Below are 20,967 nucleotides of genomic sequence, written 5' to 3'. Positions count from 1 at the left end.
TATGGGAAAATACTTGTGGTGTGCCCATAAGCACCTATTTTAGTGCAATGAAGTTGCTTTGGCTGATTGAAAAATGTTGAAGATGTTAGAGAAAGTATAAGAGGATTACATGTGACCGATGTTTGGAATTCGTCTCGAACAATGTCCATGAATTACAGTAACCCACAATACATTTAAATTAAGTAGTGAATAATATTGTAGAATAAATTCCTCACTATTGGATTCATGTCATGTATGATTAGTTTGTATTCAGATTTGAAGGTGTTCATGCATTTAAATTAGTTTAAAACAATTTGATCTTGCACTCATTTATGTAATTTTCATATCTAATTTTACCACATTGGAAAAAAGAGAAGGCAAGTGAGACTAAGAAATTACATGAGCCAAGAGCCAATCATTCGCTAACCAAAGTATGTAATCAAACACACCAATAGAAAGATAGCATTTCATCCGTGAGTGATTTCTCAATTATTTTGACACATAAGAGTGGGAGAATATGCATCAAATACACTTGCAAATATAAGAACAAAAATTATCGATAAAATAAAACCATGTTTGACGCAATTGGGGGTTGATGTAAAGAACTACTGCAAATCCCAACAATATTGTGATATAGGAAGCACCAACACTCCAATAGAAAGCTTCTAAATCCATGAATGCTCCATTTTCTTCTCTCAACTTTGTAGATTGGTCGTTTCCAGGTAAAGCAGAGCTTGAACATTTTTGTTCAATATATGACCCACAAAGATGAGAATTACCATAATAGCTGCTCGCAGGATAATTCGAGAACTGTGGTGCTGGAGGGATCATATCTGACAAATTATTGTATGACACATTGAATGTACCAAGAAAATTGAGTCCAGCTAGTTCTGAAGGGATATTTCCACTCAAAAAGTTATTGGAAAGATCCAAGCTCTCCGATTGCTTTAAATTGGAAATTTCCTTTGGTATATGTCCGACCAACTTATTGTGCGAAAAATTCAAAGCATGAATTTGTAGCAAGTCTCCAATTTGGGGTGGAATGTCACCTGTTATTTGATTTTGTGACAAATCAAGTCCAGACATGAATTCTAGAATATTTCCTTTGTAAGTGTCGAACCTACTTTTCGTAGTAAAGTCCACTTCGATCTATCCTGGGATATACATGGCCGGCTGTTTTGGGATACAAATGAATCGAGTTATAAAATATGTATGTTGTATACAATTGGGTGGAATCATGCGATCTTCTACTTTTTCAACAATTGAATACCCAGTGCCGTGTATCATACCAAATGTCATGTTATTTAAGCATGAAGGTATTGATCCACTTAGTTTATTATTTGAAAAATCCATGATACTCATTTCTCGAACTTGACATAATTGTTGAGGAATTGAACCATGTAATTGATTCATCTTCAACAAAAGAACTCGTAGGCTTGTAAGTTTGTGAATCCAATTAGGAATAGGTCCTGAAAAGTTATTGTAGCTGAGATCAAGAACTTTCAACTTCAAGCCGTTTGAAAATGCATGTGGTATAGGTCCCAAAAAGAAATTATCTTGCATGTATAAGTAAACAAACGATGAAGAGTTGAGGCAAGAGGGCACACCAAATAATTGGTTCTGAGAGACATCCAAGAATCTAAGTTCAGGAAGAGAGCAGATTCCGACCGGAAGTTGACCTTCAAATAGATTTTTTGATATTCGAAGATATTGAAGATTCGTCAAAGTCCCAATCCAGTTGGGAACTTCTCGTGAAATCATATTGTTGGATATGTCCATCGCAACCAAATATGTGTTATTGTTCCACCCATACTCAATGCTTCCACTAAAGTTGTTCCTTGCAAGTAACAAACTAACTAGACGAGACATTTTGTTGAACATAGAAATTTGTAAACTTCCAGAAAATTTGTTATTTGATAGATCCAAGTAGTATAGGTCTTTCATTTGTTCCATAGACTGAGGAAGATTACCTTCAAATCCATTGCTTGATACGTTGAAGTTAAGAAGTCCAGCAAGAAGGAGACCAACATTATTAGGTCGTTGACCAGTAAAATTGCTGTCAGAAAGCAGCAGATAATACAAGTTTTGTTTCCAAGTGGGCAATTGAAGAGTTCCTGTAAGTGAGTTGCTACTCAAATCTAAGAACACCAATTCAGATTTATTGTGTAACAACCAAACAGGAAAAGTTCCAACCAACTGGTTATGGGAAAGGTCAATAGATCTCAAGTTGCCTTGTGATAATAGAAAGCTAGGAATGCTGGATGTAGTTTGCTTATTAAGTTCACAGTTTCGTAGTGTGAGGATGTCCAACTGAAACATAGGTACCCAATAAGGTTTTTCAGTATCCACTTGTGCATCCGATATCTCAAAAATCTTGAGATTGGTATGGTTAGCCAATGAGGATAATAAGAATGGGCCTTCAAAGTCATTATCAACCACAGACAAATACTCAATTGATGTGAGGTTGAAAATGGTGGCTGGAATTTTTCCACTGAATTGGTTGGATGAGGTTTCAAGAAATTGTAGTCTAGTGAAGTTTCCAATACATTGTGACAATTGACCTCTAATGTGATTATTACGAATATCCAACTCAACTAGACTCTTTGTTTCACAAAATCCTGCACGGTGAAATAGAAAAAATTTCAAATATTTTTACCTGAAAGATCACACCTGATTGAAAAGCATAAAAAGCTGATAAATTTCTCTGATTAATGTACATAAATTGTGGTAGATAACAATTTTTATTATCAACTCACAAATGAAGTTGTAAATTTTATTTCTATTGCTTCAAATTCAAAATATCTACACCTAAGTTGAAGCGCCACTTTTTATATTGACATGACAGCAATTAATTAATTTTATAATATGATAAATATTAACCAATCAATACACAGATGAAAGGGAATAAACAACAAATAAAATTTCCATTTAGTATCACCCTCTTTTTATTTGATTTCCTTCTTAGAAAATGTTGGGCTAATTCATGTAAATAAAAATTTCAATATATCTCAAAATTCTTCCTCATGTGTGGCTTTGAATATTAACATCCATAATGATCATACCCAATATATAGACATTATTAAATAATAAATTGAAGAAGAAACATCATTCTAGGCTTTTAAGTTTTTTGGTTAAATTATTCATTTAGTTTATATATTTTAAACAATATATCTATTTAGTATCTAAATTTAAAAAAACAAATCTTAATTAATTAAGTCCATGAACTTTGAATTTGAATTGTGTCGCCAACTGGAGCATAATTAAGACACTTATCTCCGACTAAAAAGATTGGAGTAAAAGGTCACGAGTTCGAGTTCTCACCCGCAAATGTGCTACTAGAAAAGATAAAAATAATTAAAAAAAATTTAAATTTTGCCTATATTTTTTAAATACCGTACCTCTATTTAGTCTATACCATTAAATATTATTAATAGAATGTTGATATACCGCTGTTATAATTTTCTTTTTTCTTTTTTTGAAAATATTTTATTACCAATTTCTTTATTTTTATACCATATTAAATCACCATTAAATTTAAGAGTAAAATCTAATAGACAATGATAGATCTATAGTTTTGAGTACAACATCTGGGGTGGAGATTCGAATTTACGACCTTTTAATCAGACATAGGTGCTTTCAACTTTTGCTCAGGTTGGTGATACATCTATGGTTTATTTTGTGATTTTAAGTGTGCAATATTGAAAAATAAAAGCAACAATAAAAATAAGAGTTGGAGTTTTCTCATTATCAATTGTAAAAGCAATTACCTTGTATTGGTAGTGAACCATTGAATTGATTATTTGATAGGTCCAATACCCTTAAATTCTTCAAATTTGTTCAACAAAAATTCAAAAGACAAATACATAGATGAGATTAGTTGCGGTTGATTCTATATTTCTCTTGAAATTTATGTAGTTTCGAAAAGATTGGAGAAAGAATATAATATATATATATATATATATATATATATATTATTAACATTTTTTGTATAATAAATACATGTAGCTGGTCACTAATGTTATAAAAATATGAGAATTTTTAAGTTTGACTCACGGAATATTTATATGAATTCAAGTTATTATATTTTATAAAAAAAATTTATGAAAAGAATCATACTTCAAAATAAAAGGAAAATTTGAAGCACTTTATCATTTTTTCAAAATCAATCAATTTTTGTTTTGTAGTTATAAATTAAATTCTGTCTTTTTTACTTTTTTTTTTTAAGTTGGAATATATTGAGAAGGATATGTGACATATATAACGAAAAATTTGAAATTTTAATTTTTATATGATCTTTGATGAGATAAAGTTGTTTTCCATGTATAATCAAAGAGAGAATGATTTTTATTTTTTATTTTTTGGTCACGAAACTGAAATGGAGAGATTTTGCGAAATTTGAACATATTTACCTTGTAAAGGTATTGCTCCATCATAATAATTATTGTCCGAAAGATCCAATATTTCCAAGCTCTTTAATTTTGCAATATCTGGACAATCAAATACTCAAATAATTAAAAAAAAAAAAGTAGAAAACAATACAAGTATGATCTAGGGAAAAAATTCTTAATTACTATTTTTTGAATTGAATAACTAACCTTGTGTAGGAATGATGTCTCCAAGATCATTTTCATTAAGTATCAAAGTCTTTAAGGATATAAGTTCTCCCACAGATGAAAATACACTATTGTTAAAATTATTGTATCCGAGAAATAAAATCTCCAATTTTTCCAATCCTGTAACAAAAATCAAGAAATTTCTTCAATGAATAATTATTATACTAACTTCAAATCACAGTAAATTGCATCACGACAAAGTTAATACTACCAAACATCTATTTTTGAGTTATTTAACTCAATCTTGGGATAAGATAAAAGGCATTTTAATTTGAATTTAATAATATTGAATAAAGAAAATAAGTTTATACGAACCAACAAATAAAAATTAAAGAAAATGAATTGCCAACTCGAATAAAGCTCAACTGATTAAGACATGTATCTCTGACCAAAATAGGGTGAGTTCAAATTCTTACCCCGAAGACTTATTTTAAAAAATGAATTTATGAAACTTAGAGCATAAAGAGTAAGGCTATAAGAAACCAGACCGGATTCGAATCGAAATGGTTGGTTCAAGTTTTTGTTTTAACCGGAACAAATAAAATGTAATGAAATAAAATCTGACCCACGAAGACATGATTCAAATGGTGAACAAACTAATTTTTGTAAAATGAAAATCATGACCTTGTTGAAAATCAAGTTCACATACACGTAAGGAAATGGATTAATTTGTATTTGAATTTAAAATAATTTGTTTTTAACTTTTAAGTCAAAAGTCGTTCAATCTAATTTAAAATTTACCTCCATCACCCTCTCAATTTTTTTAAATCTTTGTGAATATAAAGAGTGAAGTAGGGGATTCGAACTTATTAGAGTGTTGACATTAAAACATCACAGCAATGTGCCACCACTTTGAGATATAAGTTATTTTCAAGACTCGAACTTGGGTCATATACATTAAAAAACAAACATCTTACCACTGTGCCAACATCTTAAGATGTAAACATCATATTCTTTTACACAAACAAAAGTTTTAATTTATTTTTTTAAACTAAAAAAAACTACGAATTTTGTTAAATTAAAAAAAAAATATATATCTTTTTTTATTTATTTATTTCGAAATTAACAAAATTATTTAAAAGAAAAAAATTTTTATTTAAAAACAAAGTCAAATTTACTTTAACAAAACTTATTTGCTAAAAAACTGATTTTTTGTTAAGATTTTTTCAAAACCATAACCACCAAACCATTAAAAGAATTTTAAATGAGATTTTATTCTAAAATACTCTGTTTTTATATCCTCCTTTAAAATCCTGCCGCAGAAGATTTTTTTTTAATTAAAAAATAAAACAAAGGTAACACAAAAATTATAAACCTTGTAAAAAAAAATCATTTTAAATAAAAACTACATTTTAAATAAAAAGAATCCCAAATTTATAAGAATCCAAATTTTTTACAAGATTTATTTTATAAAACTCCTATTTTTTTCAACGTATTTTAATCAAAATTTTAAAGTAAAATATTTTATTAAAATAAAATTAAGTTTATATTTATTTCATTTAAAAAACTCTTCTTTATTAGAAAAAGAAAACCTTTTATTTTAAAACAAATTTTAAAATATCAAAATCCTTATTTTATTTTCAAAAACTTATTTAAAATTAATTTAGAAGATTTTTTCCTTACTAAAAACATTTTCTTTTTAAAAAAAAGTAAAAAAAAAAACATGATTTCCAAAGCCTTTCTCTTTCCAACGTATTTGATACTTACTTAAAATGCATGGAGATCGTCGGAGTGCCAGCGGGCTTGGAAGAAACTGTGAAGAAGAAGGTTGTTGCTGCTGTCGTTCGAGTCGATCCCTTGCGTCGTCGGAGGTCGTGGGTATGCAAGAGAAAAGTGGTGATGGTGGGATAAGAGAGATGGAGAGAAGAAGATATGGTGATGGGTTTCTAACTCTCTGCACTGTTTTTCTGTGTGTCTCTATGTGTCCCTTAAATACACAAATAAAATAACAGTAACACGCGTGAGTTAAGTAAAACCAGATAGAAAAAAAGAAGGGAAAACGTAAAGCATGACACCTGTAGAAACTTGACCAAGAAAAAATCAAAGGGAGGAAAAAAAAACTGTTAATAACAAAAATAAAATCTTTATTTTTTAATTTGTAATTTTATTAATAAAATCAAAATTTTTAAAAGAAAACTTTTTTTAAAAAAAATTAAATTAAAACTTTAGCTTATAAAAAATAATAAAGTAATCTTTTTTTAATGAAGATATTTAAAAATAATAATAATAAATAAAAAAATTAGTCGGACCAACAACGGTGTCTACACTAATTACATCATGCAATGAAAAATCTATTTAAAACAGGTGTTACTAGTATAGATTTCTAGAATCCAAATGTTTAAATTAATTTATTTCCAACTTTAAGATTAATAATGAATATAACTTTTAATTACCTTGAATTTGTGGTGTGCCATTCAACTTGTTGTCACCTAGACTTAATGCTCTCAAGTTTTTCAAATCTATCAACAAATTAAGACAAAGAACACAAAAAAGGAACAATTAAAAATCATAGTTGATTAAGTTGGAAAGAAAATTAACTTCTAATTTCTGTTTTTAAATTGAAAGTAAGATGTAAAGATTCCAATTTTCTCGATATTACAATACGAGGAAATTGAATAAAGAAAAATAGGAAGAACTTAATATATATTGGTATAAAAAAAAAAGAATTATTAACCAAACTTTACCCGTTAAAGAGATAAGATCCTTCCAAGCAAGTTTGACCAAGAAACAATTGCTTGAGAGATGTAAGTCCACTTAAATATAACAAAATATTATTACCAAAACAATTTCCTCCAAGATTTAATGTCTCTAATTTGGTCAAACTTGAGAATGGATTGAATCCTGAGAAAAAGCAAAAGTTTTCATTACTAAAAAATTAATCCTTATGCAAAGTTAAATAACATGGTTAAATTGTTACAAGTAATTTAAGACAAAGAGAGATCAAAGCTCTTGTTGGAATTATAAGATTAAAAGAATAAGTTCTTCAGACATAATAGAGCCAATATCATTTTTCAAAATCAATCCCTTCTTATAATTTCTTTTAAAGAATTATTTAATATTTGGATATATTTAATACTACAAAAGGATAGGATAAGATTGTCATAACTAAGAATAAAGTAGAAATAAAATTTTGGTTAAAATACTATTTTAATCCTGTATTTTTTATTTTGGTTCATTTTAGTTTTTATAATTTAAAAATATTCATTTTGTCTCTGTACTTCTAACTTTGGTTCATTTTAGTTGTTATGTTTTTAAAATGTTCATTTTTATCCTTGTACTTTTAAAAACTGATTATTTAGGTCCCTTAATTTTATTTTTGCCTATCACACAATTCCCCACACTCAATGTAGTTTTTAAAATGTAAACATTATTTTATACTAAATGATTTTTCTTATATGTAGAATCGGTATTATAATTTTGAAGATTTAAAATTGATAACATTTTAAAAATATAGAATGAACATTTTAAAAATATAGGAACTAAGACCGACCAAAATAGTATTTTAAGCCTAAAATTTTTGTCATGAAATTGAGAGTAGAGAGACCCCTAAAATTTGAACACACATATATATATATGTATGTATTTACCTCTCGAGGATATTATTCCATCACCATCACGATAATAATTGTTCGAAAGATCCAAGATTTTCAGGTTTTTCAATTTTGCAATATCTGCCAATTAAAAATTCAAGTGATAATCAGATTAAAAAAGAAAAAAGAAAAGCAAGAAGAAAATAAAGACTTTGAGGGGGAGTGCATCATTAAACTCTTTATATTCATCTGAATTTCGATGGTTATCAAGTTTTTTTTTTTGAACCCGATGGTTATCAAGTTAAATATAATAAATATAAGTTAAAAGTGGTAATTAACATATAACTTCAACCATGAAACTGTGAGTTCGATCTTCCATCCTCACATATTGTACAAAGCAATAATAATAATAATAATAAGCATAAGACAATTAATTTCGTATAATCTTAAAGTTCAAAATAAAATGTTTTGGACCTTAAGTTACATAAACAAATATATGTTTGAGAATATAGATTAGGTACCTTGCATTTGTAGGATCATATTCAATCCGTTACCATTTAGATTCAATGCTGTCAAGTTTTCCAAATCTGTCATTGAAGAACAAGACAACTCAAAAAATGGAAAAAGAAAATAATAATAAATTATACAGTGATTTGGAAAAGGAAATATAATCTTTAAAGATTTTTAAATTGAAAGTAATAATACCGCGATAATTTCCACAAAAAATCTAAATAAAACTCATATGGATTTTATTGATGGAAAAAGAAATGTATGAAGGAGCCTAATGGTCGACAGCTAATAAATCTATTTACACTAAATAAACAATAGCCATATATGATATATTTATTTTTCTAATTTGTCAATATTACAATATACCTGGAAATTAAATAAAAAGAAGATAGGTTCTTAAAATAAAAAAAAAAACAAAAAAAACTAAAACTACATGATAGAGTGAAAAATCTATTTAGCATACATCTAAGAGAATTGATTTTGTATAATCCAAGAATTCAATTTTATTTATTTTTTACTTTTGAAGATTATTAATGTGGATTACGTTGTTAAAGTAGCAATTATTACTTTGCATTTGTACTGTGTCTTATGTGGTTTTTGTTGCCACGTATATCATATAATGCTCTCAAAAATTTCAAACCTAATAAAGCTTAACGATGAATAAATACCACCTAATCTAATCTAATAGATTAGGTGAATTATTTAATTCATTTATATAGATTCTCAATATTATGGATAATTGATATAAATGAGGAGGAAATAATAATGCAGAGATTCGAATACATGACATTTCACTCTAATCCCTTAAGAAGGTTTAAGAAATTGAATAAATGCTCATAATTGGTTCATTCATGATCAGTATATATATACAGAGAATACAATTATTTTACACGATCTTAAGATATACAGGTAAAGATTACACGATTTAAGGGATACACTGTTGTTAAGAAGTGGTCGAGATACACTTAACCTATCTTTGAGAAGAACACAAATAAAACAAAGAGTAACGACATGGAGTTAAGTGGTTTGATTTTGTGTGTTGACTTGTATAATACAAAGTTTAATCATGGCGGGTTAGAAAACTAATAATCCTATTTAAAAACTAAATTGTAAGGCAGATCCAAGAATTCCAATTTTCTCAGATGCTACCATAATTTGGCAATTGAACAAAAAATGATACGAAAACGTGAGGGAATAGTTTTAAGCTTCTAATTTATACTCGTGATCGATCTCATCTCATATATATACACATAAAATGAAATTTCTAAAGTCTAACCAAAATGAAATTTCTAAAGTCTAAGCAACTAACCAGGTAAAGTGATAGACCCTTCCAAACCAGTTTCAGAAAGCACCAAGTTCTTCAACCATGTAAACCCAGTCAAGGATGAAATGATTTTATTTCCGAAATAATTTCCAGAAAGATTTAAAGTCTCTAATTTGTTCAAACTTGGAAATTTGTTGAACCCTGAAGAGAAAGAAAATATTTTAATTACCCATTAACAATAATCATTACGGTAATCATGTAAATTAAATCAACGTGATTAAATTGGAAGAATTACTTGATAAACAATATAGGAATAGAACTACCTTGGTTTCCAGTGAATTCAGAGAATCCATGATAAGATAAGTCAAGACATTTTAATTCTTTAAAATTTTGAAATAGAGAAACATCCAACGAATAATAAGTTGGATTCATGAAATCATAATAGAACAACTTGAAGAGCAAGAGGTCGACCACATGGATACCAGAAGTGAGATTATTGCAATGAACTCGATCCCAATTACAGCAATTAGTTCCGACCCATGAATCAAAAGGATTCCCGGAGTATTTGTTGATTTTGTGGGATGAAAAGAATATCTTGATATCTAACAAACCCAATCTTTCATCCTCAAGGCACCCTCTTGATACCTGCATATGAGCCACAATAATCAATATTATTATCAGTAACGAGGATAATTTCACCTTCAACTTGGACTCCATTTTCAAACACATCAAATTAAAGGAGTTTTTCTTCTTTGCTAAATTATCAAATCACCTCCCCCATTTACATACACGATTCAATTTGTCGTTACTCATTTACACTCATGTAGGCAACATTTTTTTATTATTAAATAAAAAAAAAAGACTGGACGACTCAATTACTAAAATAATTAAATGTTAATGATGTGATATGAAAATTTGACTTGGAAAATTATATCAAAATTTCATTTTCTCATGAGACTACATTTCCAAGAAGATGATGCCTCATTGACTGTTATAGAAAGGTTGAAATGTTGAAAATTTTACTCACGTCACTTGTTGTATATGCGTTAATTTAATTAAGTAACATCCAATAAATTTATTGAATAATATTAAGTGATTTATTATAAATCTAGATTATTATTCTGTTTTATAATACATCTTTTAAGATTTTTGTTTTAATCTTTATCTTACTAAATCGCTACCCATTTATATTCAATCTAATTCAAATTGCCTCTACTTCATTTTACACTCCATGCAATGCAATTTTTCCAATAGTGCATACAAAGGTAAGGTACATGGGGAAACTTTTTTAATTAAAAAAGTAATTATAAATGGATAAAAGAGGATTTGTAATGGGTAGCATATAAGTTTTCTATATTTAACAAAATAGTATGCCTTTTTTATATTTTCAGATATAGCATTTTTTTGAAAATCCTGATTTTAAAATTTTCAATATTTCCAAATTATCCTTTTCAGTTATCGCTTCATTATTATATATCAAACATATATCACATATATATCAGGAGTATATCTGACAACATTAGTATATCAGAAGTAAATCAATAGTATATCAAAAGTCAATCAGTTCTATATCAGTTGTATAATAGTAAATCATTATTTTACCCGCTTTAACCCTTTGTCTTTTATTTTTTTGATCAATTAGAAATTAGTAGGTATTGGCGTGCATGGAAAATGAGAAAAAAAATTTAATACTTACTGAAAATGAGAAAGAGAACTTGAAAGGAACGTCAATGTGAACGTCAATGGTGATTTTCGAAATTACTGTGAATGAGAAATCAATTAGAAATTAGAGGTAAATAGAAACTTAGGGTTTTTCTGTATATCAATAATATATCAGTGATATATCAAGTATACATTGTATATATATCAATAGTACAATTAAGTTTTAAAGATCAAAATGAAATCAGCAACAATGTCATTCTTAAAAGGTTTAAATATCATTCTTGGGTATCAACATCAACATCAAATCAGCAGCAAAGTCCTTCAATAAAAAACTTAAAGGTTTAAACATCAAAACGAACCAGTAGCATAAACCAAAAGTAGACTAACAATGTCATTCTAAAAATTCTATAAAAGAAGAAGCATAAGTTCTAGAAGCATAAGTTCCAACAGCCTAGAAAAGCATAAGTTACATTCTTGTATAATCTTTAAGTAAAAGCTTGGGACATCAATCTTCGTTCTTAGTGATTGTCGTGTTTTCGGAGATACTATCTTTGAAGATTTCCGTTTTTCCATAGACAACACTTTTGGCGTTAGTTTCTGTTGTCTTTTGGGACGAACGACATCAACATTTTCAACGATGTTTTTTTATTTCATTTTTCGTGTTTGTACCGTTGCTTTTATCTGAAAGAAAAATTATTTCATATATTAGTAGTATATCATAAAACATATATTAGAGGTAATATGTTCGAAATAATTGGTAGATATCATAGTTATATAAGGAGTAAATCAATTTCACATCATATGTATATCAAACATATATCACATATATATCAAGAGTATATAGGTTAATCATAGTTATATCAGAAGTAAATCAATAGTATACAAGAAGTCAATCAGTTCTATATCACCTATAGTAGTAGATATCATAGTTTTATCAGAAGTAAATCAATTTCATATTATATGTATATTAAACATATATCACATATATACGAGGAGTATATCTGTCAATCATAGTTATATCATAAGTAAATCAATAGTATATCAAAAGTCAATCAGTTCTATATCACCTATAGTAGTATATATCATAGTTATATCAGAAGTAAATCAATTTCATATCAAATATATATGAAACATATATCATATATATATCAGGAGTATATCTGTCAATCATAATTATATCATGAGTATATCTGTCAGTCATAGTTATATCATAAGTAAATCAATAGTATATCAGAAGTCAATCAATAGTATATCAGAAGTCAATCAATTATATGTCACCTATAGTAGTAGATATCATAGTTATATCAGAAGTAAATCAATTTCATACCATATGTATATCAAACATATATCACATATATATCAGGAGTATATCTGTCAATCATTAGTATATCAGAAGTCAATCAAAAGTAATTTATGGTTGGTTCGGACCTGTAGGGTATATTTGTAATTTAGAACGTGGGCCTCCATTTTTTTACAAAAAAAAAAATGCTATATTTGAAAAACCCAAATCTTGTTACTATTTTGCTTATTTTCCTAACTTTTTTTTTGTCATATCTCAGGTTGTCCCTAAATAAAATCGTTAAAAATAAATGGGAAAGATCAAGAGACTTAAAATTAATATGAATAATTCATGTAACATAATGTGTTGAAGTGTTAAAGTGATGTTAAATCAATCATTTTCATAGTGGGACCAGTGGTTTACAGAAAATGTTAGCCCAAAAAACAAGTCTACCTTAGAAATCTAAATAAAATTTTAGTTGAAATAGATTGTTGACTACATGATAACTGCAGTCCATGGATATTTAAACTACAAAATAATAATAATAATAATAATGACAAATTAGAGTTCCATGTACATGATACTTACTGTCGGCTCTATGATGACCACACACGCCATAGATATTTGGAAATTTTTTTTTTGACATTAGAGCTTGAAAATGAATTCTCCACAAGTATCTCTATTATATTATGATATTGATATATTGTCTGTTTTAGTTTTATCGAAAATGTCTTATATCAATGGCGATAATTGTTCTTACTTACATTTACATATCATGTATCACTTCCTTTCTTAACCGATGTGAGACTTTATTTCTATCTCCCTTGCAAACCAAACTTTGTGGATACTATAGAACCAAAAAAACTCAAACCTAATTTTTTTTTTCAAAGAACTTGTATATGCATTAATTTAAGCCACACTCAAATAGATGTTATCACCAATATTAAGCAATTCACTATAACTTTAGATTCCATTTTGTAACACATCAATAATTTAATGTTTCTTCGATCTTTGCCTTACTAAATCGCTACCCCATTTATATACAATGTTTTAAATTGTTCTATTTATTTAATTTCCAGTTAATTTTTTCCAATAGTGCATACAAAGCTACGGTATATATGGAAACTTTTTTTTAATTAAAAAATAGTTACAAATAAATAAAAGTGTTAAAAATAAATGAAAAAAGAGTAAGATTTTTAACTTAATACAAACATGAACTTAGATCAACATAATTGACGTTTGTCTCTAATTAAAGAGGTCATGAATTCAAATCTCCATCCTGTATCAAATAAAAACTTTTAAATTAATATTGAGAAGTTGACACGATGAGTCGACTTGAAAAGTAACATTAAACTAATCACTTTCATATGTATATAACATTTGCTTTTAGAAAATGTTAGCCCAAAAAGAAGTATTGTTTGGAAATTTAAATAAAATTTTAGTTAAAATACATTATTGTTGACTCCATGATGATCGCATTCCATAGATATTAAAGAAAAAACAAATCTGACATTAGATGCTATAGACAAGAGTTCTCCACGTCTATCTAACCAGCATAATGTTGGATTTTTAACGAGGGAAGGAAATGATGGTTAGAATATGAAGATATTTGAGAAACAGTTGAGTATTCCAAATTTAATGTCCATAAATTAAATTGGTAACAATTATGTTCCACATATATTCCAATATTATTATTATTATTGAGTTCAAAATATATATTCTTTTATTGTCAAATAAAGAGTATAAATATCCCTACGTAAATTGAATTTATCAAACCCATCAACTTAAATTTTTGGGTTGAGGATGATTTATTCATCTCTATTCTCTAATATGGTATCAGAGCAGGAGATCTTATGTTCGGATTACTACATTATGATTTCTATTTATTGGGTTTTGTTGCAATTTTTCGAACAAGTGGGGGAGTGTTGAGATATGCATAAACGAATCAAATTTTTTCCGTACAATTCTTTGGCGTAAATCTCTATCTCTCTACCTCCAATTCTTTGGCTTAAAACTCAATAGACAAAGTTAGAAAGACAATAATATTTAGTTTATTGATGGTTCTATATCTTCAATTTTATGCAACTTCGAAAATGTTTTAGAAAGAAAAGATATAGTCTTTGAAAATTATTTAGACAGTTTATGTGTGAATAATTTCATCATGGTTGATCTTCCGAATTTCAATTGTATTGGAAGAGAAAAACTAAAAACTAAAAACCAGTCATTGATGTTATAAAAATATTAGAATTTTTATATTTGATTCACAGTGATGTAATCATGGTGTCAAGTAGCACAAAGGATACTTTGATAAAAATATTATTTCTAGTCAATGTAGAACTTTGTTTGCGATCTTTGAAATCCGACAAGGAGTATTCCTTTACATATCTTAAATTCATTAATGAATTTAGGATTTAAGATCAAGGAAGTATTTTGAATTCCTATAATTTTGATACAACAGATTTTGGATTTCAAGGCTTCAAGGTGTTCTTGCATTTAAATTAGCTTAAAACAATTTGATCTAGCACACTTATTTATTTATTTTTGCATCTAATTTTCCACATTTAGAAAAGGAAGGCAAGTGACTAAGAAATTACCTGAAGCTATAATATCATCATTCTAGTCAAAGTATCAAAACAATAATTAGAAAAGCTAACTTTTTAGTGACTGATTTCTAAAGTTTGATACAAGAGTGGAAGGATATATTTTAAATACACTTGCAAAAATAAGAACAACAATCTTCAATAAAATAAAACCATATCTCACGCCATTGAGGGTTGATATAAAGAACTACTATAAATCCCATCAATATTGTGATGTAGGAGGCACCAAAGCTCCAATAGAATGCTTCTAAATCAATGAATGCTCCATGCTGATCTTCTCCTAACTCCATAGATTTGTTGTCTCGTGGTACAATAGGGCTTTGACATTTTTGTTTGATATATGACCCACAGAGATGAGAATTACCATAATAACTGCTTGCAGGATATGTCGAGAAGTGTGGTGATGTAGGGATCATACCCAATAAATTATTGTACGACACATCGAAGATGGCAAGAGAATTGAGTCCTCCTAATTCTGAAGGGATATTTCCACTCAAAAAGTTATTGGAAAGATCTAAGCTCTCCAACTGTTCTAAATTAGAGATTTGCTTTGGTATAGGTCCGACCAACTTATTGTGCGAAAAATTCAAGGAATGAATTTCTAGCAAGTCTCCAATCTGTGGTGGGATGTTACCTGTTAGTTGATTATGTGACAAATCAAGTCCTGACATAAATTCTAGAATGTTACCCTTGTAAGTGTCAGGCCTATTTTTTGTTGTAAAGTCTACTTCGATCTGTCCTGTGATATACATGATCACTTGTTTGAAGATATAATCGGAACGACTTTCAAAATATGTTTGGTTAAGATTAACAGCATAAAAGCCACCCAATCCTATTTTTCGAACAGTTGAATACTCAATACCTTTTATCATCCCAAATGTCATATTATTTAAGCATGACGGTATTGGTCCATTGAATATATTACTTGAAAAATCCACAATACTCAACCCTCCAGCTTGGCATAATTGATGAGGAATTGAACCTTGTAACTGATTCATCTTCAACAAAAGAACTCGTAGGCTCGTAAGTTTGTGAATCCAAGTAGGAATAGATCCTGAGAAATTGTTGTAGCTGAGATCAAGAACTTTCAAGTTCGAGCCTTTTGACAATGCATGTGGTATGGGCCCTGAGAAGAAATTCTCTTGCATGTATAGGTAAACCAATGATGAAGAGTCAAGGCAAGAGGGCATACCAAATAGTTTATTTTGTGAGACATCCAAGAACGCAAGTTGATGAAGATCGCAAATTCCGACAGGAAGTTCACCTTCAAATTGATTTTTTGATATTTTGACATATCGAAGATATTCGAAAATCCCAATCCAATTGGGAACTTTTCCTGAAATCATATTGTTGGATATGTCCAACGCAACCAAACCCGTGTGATTGTTCCACCCATACTCAATGCTTCCACTGTACCGGTTGCTTGAAAGTAGCAGACATTGTAAATAAGGCATATTGCTGAACAAAGAAATTTGTAAATTTCCAAAAAATTTGTTCTTTGATAGATCCAAGAGGGATAGCCATTTCATTTGTTCCATGGAGGGAGGAAGATTACCTTCAAATCTATTGCTTGATATATTGAAGTAATAAACCTCAGGGAGAAGGAGGCCAACATTATTGGGTAATGGACCACTAAAATTATTGTCAGCAATTTGCAGAAAAAACAATTTTTGTTTTCGAGGAGGGAATTGAAGTGTTCCTGTGAGTGAGTTGCTACTCAAATCTAAGAACACCATGTCAGAGTTATTGTGTAATAACCAAACAGGAAAGGTTCCAATCAATTGGTTATGAGAAAAATCAATAGATCTCAATCGGTATCAATACCAGAAAGTTGGATGTAGTTTGCTTATTAAGCTCACAGTTTCGTAGTATGAGGTCCTCCAACTGAAACATGGATACCCAATTATAAGGTTTTTCAGTATCCACTTGTAATTGTGATAGCCCCAAAAACTTGAGATTGGTGAGGTTGGCAAGGGAAGATAATAAGAATGGACCTTGGAAGTCATTTTCAATAAGAGACAAGTACTCAAGTGATGTGAGATTTGAGATGGTGGATGGAATTTTTCCACTCAATTGGTTGGATGAGATATCAAGATATCCAAGTTTAGTGAAGTTTCCAATACATTGTGGTAATTGACCTCTAATATGATTGTTATTAATATCCAACTCAACTAGATTGTTTATCTCACAAAATCCTGCACGATAAAATAGAAAAGGTTTTAAACGCTTTTGCTTTTGGATCAGGCTATTTGCCTTGGAACGAAAAGCTTGTAAATTTATCTACTTAATATACGTAAATTGTGGTAAAATAATAACTTTTTTAGTACCAACGTGGGTATTGTTCAACCAGTTAAGACACTAACACAAAAATGGTGAGTTCAAATTCAAAAAATAAAACAATAATAAAAATAAAAATATCTTTCTAGTCCTTAAAATTCGAAATCTTCACCGAAGTTGAAGTGCCACTTTTTATATTGACATTACAACATTTAATTAATTTTATCCAATTTATTTGCTTTTTATACCATATTAAATTACTATGAAATTTAAGAGTTAAATCTAATAGACATATGTATTGAGGATTCTTTATAGAATTCACCTAATTACTTTTTTTTTTTTGGACAAAGAATTCACCTAATTACTTAATGCTTTGTTTGCTTATAGTTTAATTTTGTGGATTTTAAAAGCAATAATGAAAATTAAGAGTGGGAATCCTCTCACTCTCATTCTCAACGGTAAAGATAATTACCTTGTATTGGCAACCAACCATCCAATCGATTATTTGATAGGTCCAATATTCTTAGATTGTTCAAATCTGTTTGACAAAATAACTTTAGTTTAGGTCAATTTTAATGTATCCTGAAATCATATATATACACACAAATGGTTGAATTAAAGACTTAATGGTTCAAATCTCCCACATTTCAACCGTTTTGTAAAATATATAAATTAATAAAAACATGTAATTGTCATTAATATAGATGTTTGATTCATATATTGTTTACATGAATTCAAGATATTTTACTTTTAAAAACAAAAATTGGGAAGAATCATATTTGAAAATAAAAGAAACTTCTAATATTCAATATCATTTTTTTAAATTATCAAATCGTTTTTTGTTTGTAATTAGAAACAAAACTAAGTCTTTTTTTCTCTCTCTTTTTGAAAACAAACTGGATCTTCTCCATGTCCTTCTAAAAAAATGATATTCTTAATGTTTGAATATATTCAATACTGGAAAATGATATTACACATATGTTATTTATTATAATATGATCATAATTATTTTCAAATATATCTATAAAAAGAGAAAGTGAAATTTTTATTCATCATATTTACCTTGCAAGGGTATTGCTCCATCATAATAATTATTGTCCGAAAGATCCAAAGATTCCAAGCTTTTTAATTTCGCAATATCTGGACAACCAAATACTCAAATAATTAGAAGAAGAAAAAAGAAGAAAAAAAAAAGTATAGAAAACAGAGCAATAAGCAAGAGTTCTTCATATTTATTGGGATTCCATTAATTATACTACTATTTTGAATTTAATAAACTAACCTTGCATTGGGATGATGCCTCCCAAATAATTATCACCCAGAGTCAAAGTCTTTAGTGATATAAGCTCCCTCAAAAATGAAAATATACCATTGTTGAAATTATTATAGTTGAGATTTAAAATCTCTAATTTTTCCAGTCCTGTGCAAGAAAGGCAAATAAACTGCTTTAGTAAATCATTATACTTAACTTCAAATTGTAAAAATATAATGATAAAACTAATACTCCAAAACATCTCTCCTGATTAAACTAAGAACTTAATCTTGAGATAAGATAAAGACGTTTTATATGAGTTAAGTTTGCTTTTTAATTAAAAAAATAATTACTTTTAGTCCCTAAAATTCGGAGAATGATTTTAAAAGGTGCTCTAAATTCATTTGACAAATCAAAAAAATGAAGTGGCAATTATTTGTTGATTTGGACTGGGTGACGTCACAGCCCTCCTTTCCTTTTCGTTTCAGATCTGAGTGGCGTAGCACAAGCGATGATCGTTGATGAGGGAGCGGAGGAAGATGGTGGCGCCAAAGTTGGACATCATCTTACAAAATCAATTACATACAAAAAATAATAGATCTAATACCATGTTAAGAAAATCAATAACAAAGATTAGATCCAAAACTCTCTCAAGCTTTTCAAAATTATCTTGGACTCAAATGAAGAAAAAGATTAACACATGCTAGGTTAAAGAGTTAAAAATGAATTATCATGGCCATCGAGAAACTAAATCGACATGGTTAAATTAAATATTCAAAAGAAGTATTTCATAACCAATAAGTAATAGAAATAGACATACCTAGATTTCCAGTGAAATCAGAGAATCCATTATTATATAGGTCAAGATTTTTCAATTCTCTCAAATTTTGGAATATAGAAATATTCAACAAACGATAGCTGGACCCGTCATCATATAACAAGTTGTTGAGCAAGAGCTCCACCACATGGGCACCGAAAGAGAGATTATTGCACTTAACTCGATCCCAATTGCAACAATTATCTCCGACCCAAGAAGTAAAGGAATCGAAGATATTAAAGGATAAAAAGAAGGCCTTGATATGTAACAAACTCAATCTTTCATCATCAAGGCAACCACTTGATACCTGCAAATGAGCCACAGCAATTATCAATATTATTATTAGTAACAAGGAGAATTTCACCCTAAACTTGGACTCCATTTTACAACACATCAAATAATGACTCGTGTGTTTTTTGCCCATTTATATACAAGATTTCAATTATTTGTCAGTCAATTATTTACACTGCTAATTTTCCCAAGTAGGGTACGTAGGGCCTTTTAATTATAAATAATAATGATAAAGACTAGACTATTCGACCAACAATGTTGACGATGTGACATGAAAGCTTGACTTTAAAAATGATGTATCAAAATTCATTTTCTTTTGCGTCCCTATGTAAATTTCTAAGAAAATGATGCATCTTTCCCACCATATCTGAGATAAGCCCCTGCTTGTTTTTAAGATTTATTCATGAAACACATATAGCTAAAAATGCTTTTTTTTTTCTTTTTTGAAAATAACTAGAAATGTACGATAATTTTAATATTTCATTTATAATTTATGTTAAATGAAGATTTTGTATGAAAATATGTCAAAATAAAATGTTGATGTAACTTCACCTTCTGTTAAGATACGCAGAAGTTCGAACATAGAACCTCCCATCAGAATGATGAATAAACCACCACTCAACCTAAAAGCTCTTTTGGGTTGAGTAGTGGTTTATTCATACTTAACGTGGTAAGTTAGATATCCAACATATGAATTAAATTTATCCAACTCACAAGTTTAAACTTATGGATTGAATGATCGTTTATTCATCTTTAATACCTTCCAAATACACCAAGATCATCTTCTCTTGTCTTTTCGTTTTAAAAAAGAAAAAAATACTAAGATGAATTTAGTTCAACGATTAACCTTAATAGTTCTTTTTGAGGAACTTCTTGTATAATGCATAAATTTA

General features: G+C 28.7%; 2 protein-coding genes across 2 annotated transcripts; both read right to left on the bottom strand.

Annotated features, from left to right (window-relative positions):
- Positions 1–415: 415 nt before the first annotated feature.
- On the bottom strand, positions 416–10,715 carry LOC111022377 (receptor-like protein 14). Its single transcript, XM_088117276.1, is given in 6 exon segments — positions 416–2,597; positions 4,389–4,466; positions 4,575–4,712; positions 8,644–8,709; positions 9,942–10,097; positions 10,220–10,715. Coding segments are annotated over 6 exon segments (2,940 nt in total). The 5' UTR covers positions 10,626–10,715; the 3' UTR covers positions 416–501.
- A 4,701-nt stretch (positions 10,716–15,416) lies between these two features.
- LOC111022060 (receptor-like protein 15) lies at positions 15,417–20,191 on the bottom strand. Its single transcript, XM_022299224.2, is given in 6 exon segments — positions 15,417–17,255; positions 17,257–17,632; positions 18,187–18,252; positions 18,777–18,854; positions 18,997–19,134; positions 19,787–20,191. Coding segments are annotated over 6 exon segments (2,763 nt in total). The 5' UTR covers positions 20,178–20,191; the 3' UTR covers positions 15,417–15,541.
- Positions 20,192–20,967: the final 776 nt, after the last annotated feature.

This window comes from Momordica charantia (genome assembly GCF_013281855.1).
Source record: "Momordica charantia cultivar OHB3-1 chromosome 9 unlocalized genomic scaffold, Mcharantia_2.0 BLBB01000009.1, whole genome shotgun sequence".
In the NCBI taxonomy this organism is placed as follows: domain Eukaryota; kingdom Viridiplantae; phylum Streptophyta; class Magnoliopsida; order Cucurbitales; family Cucurbitaceae; genus Momordica; species Momordica charantia.
The sequence above is the reverse complement of the archived record's forward strand: the minus strand, read 5'-3'. Positions and strand labels throughout refer to the sequence as shown.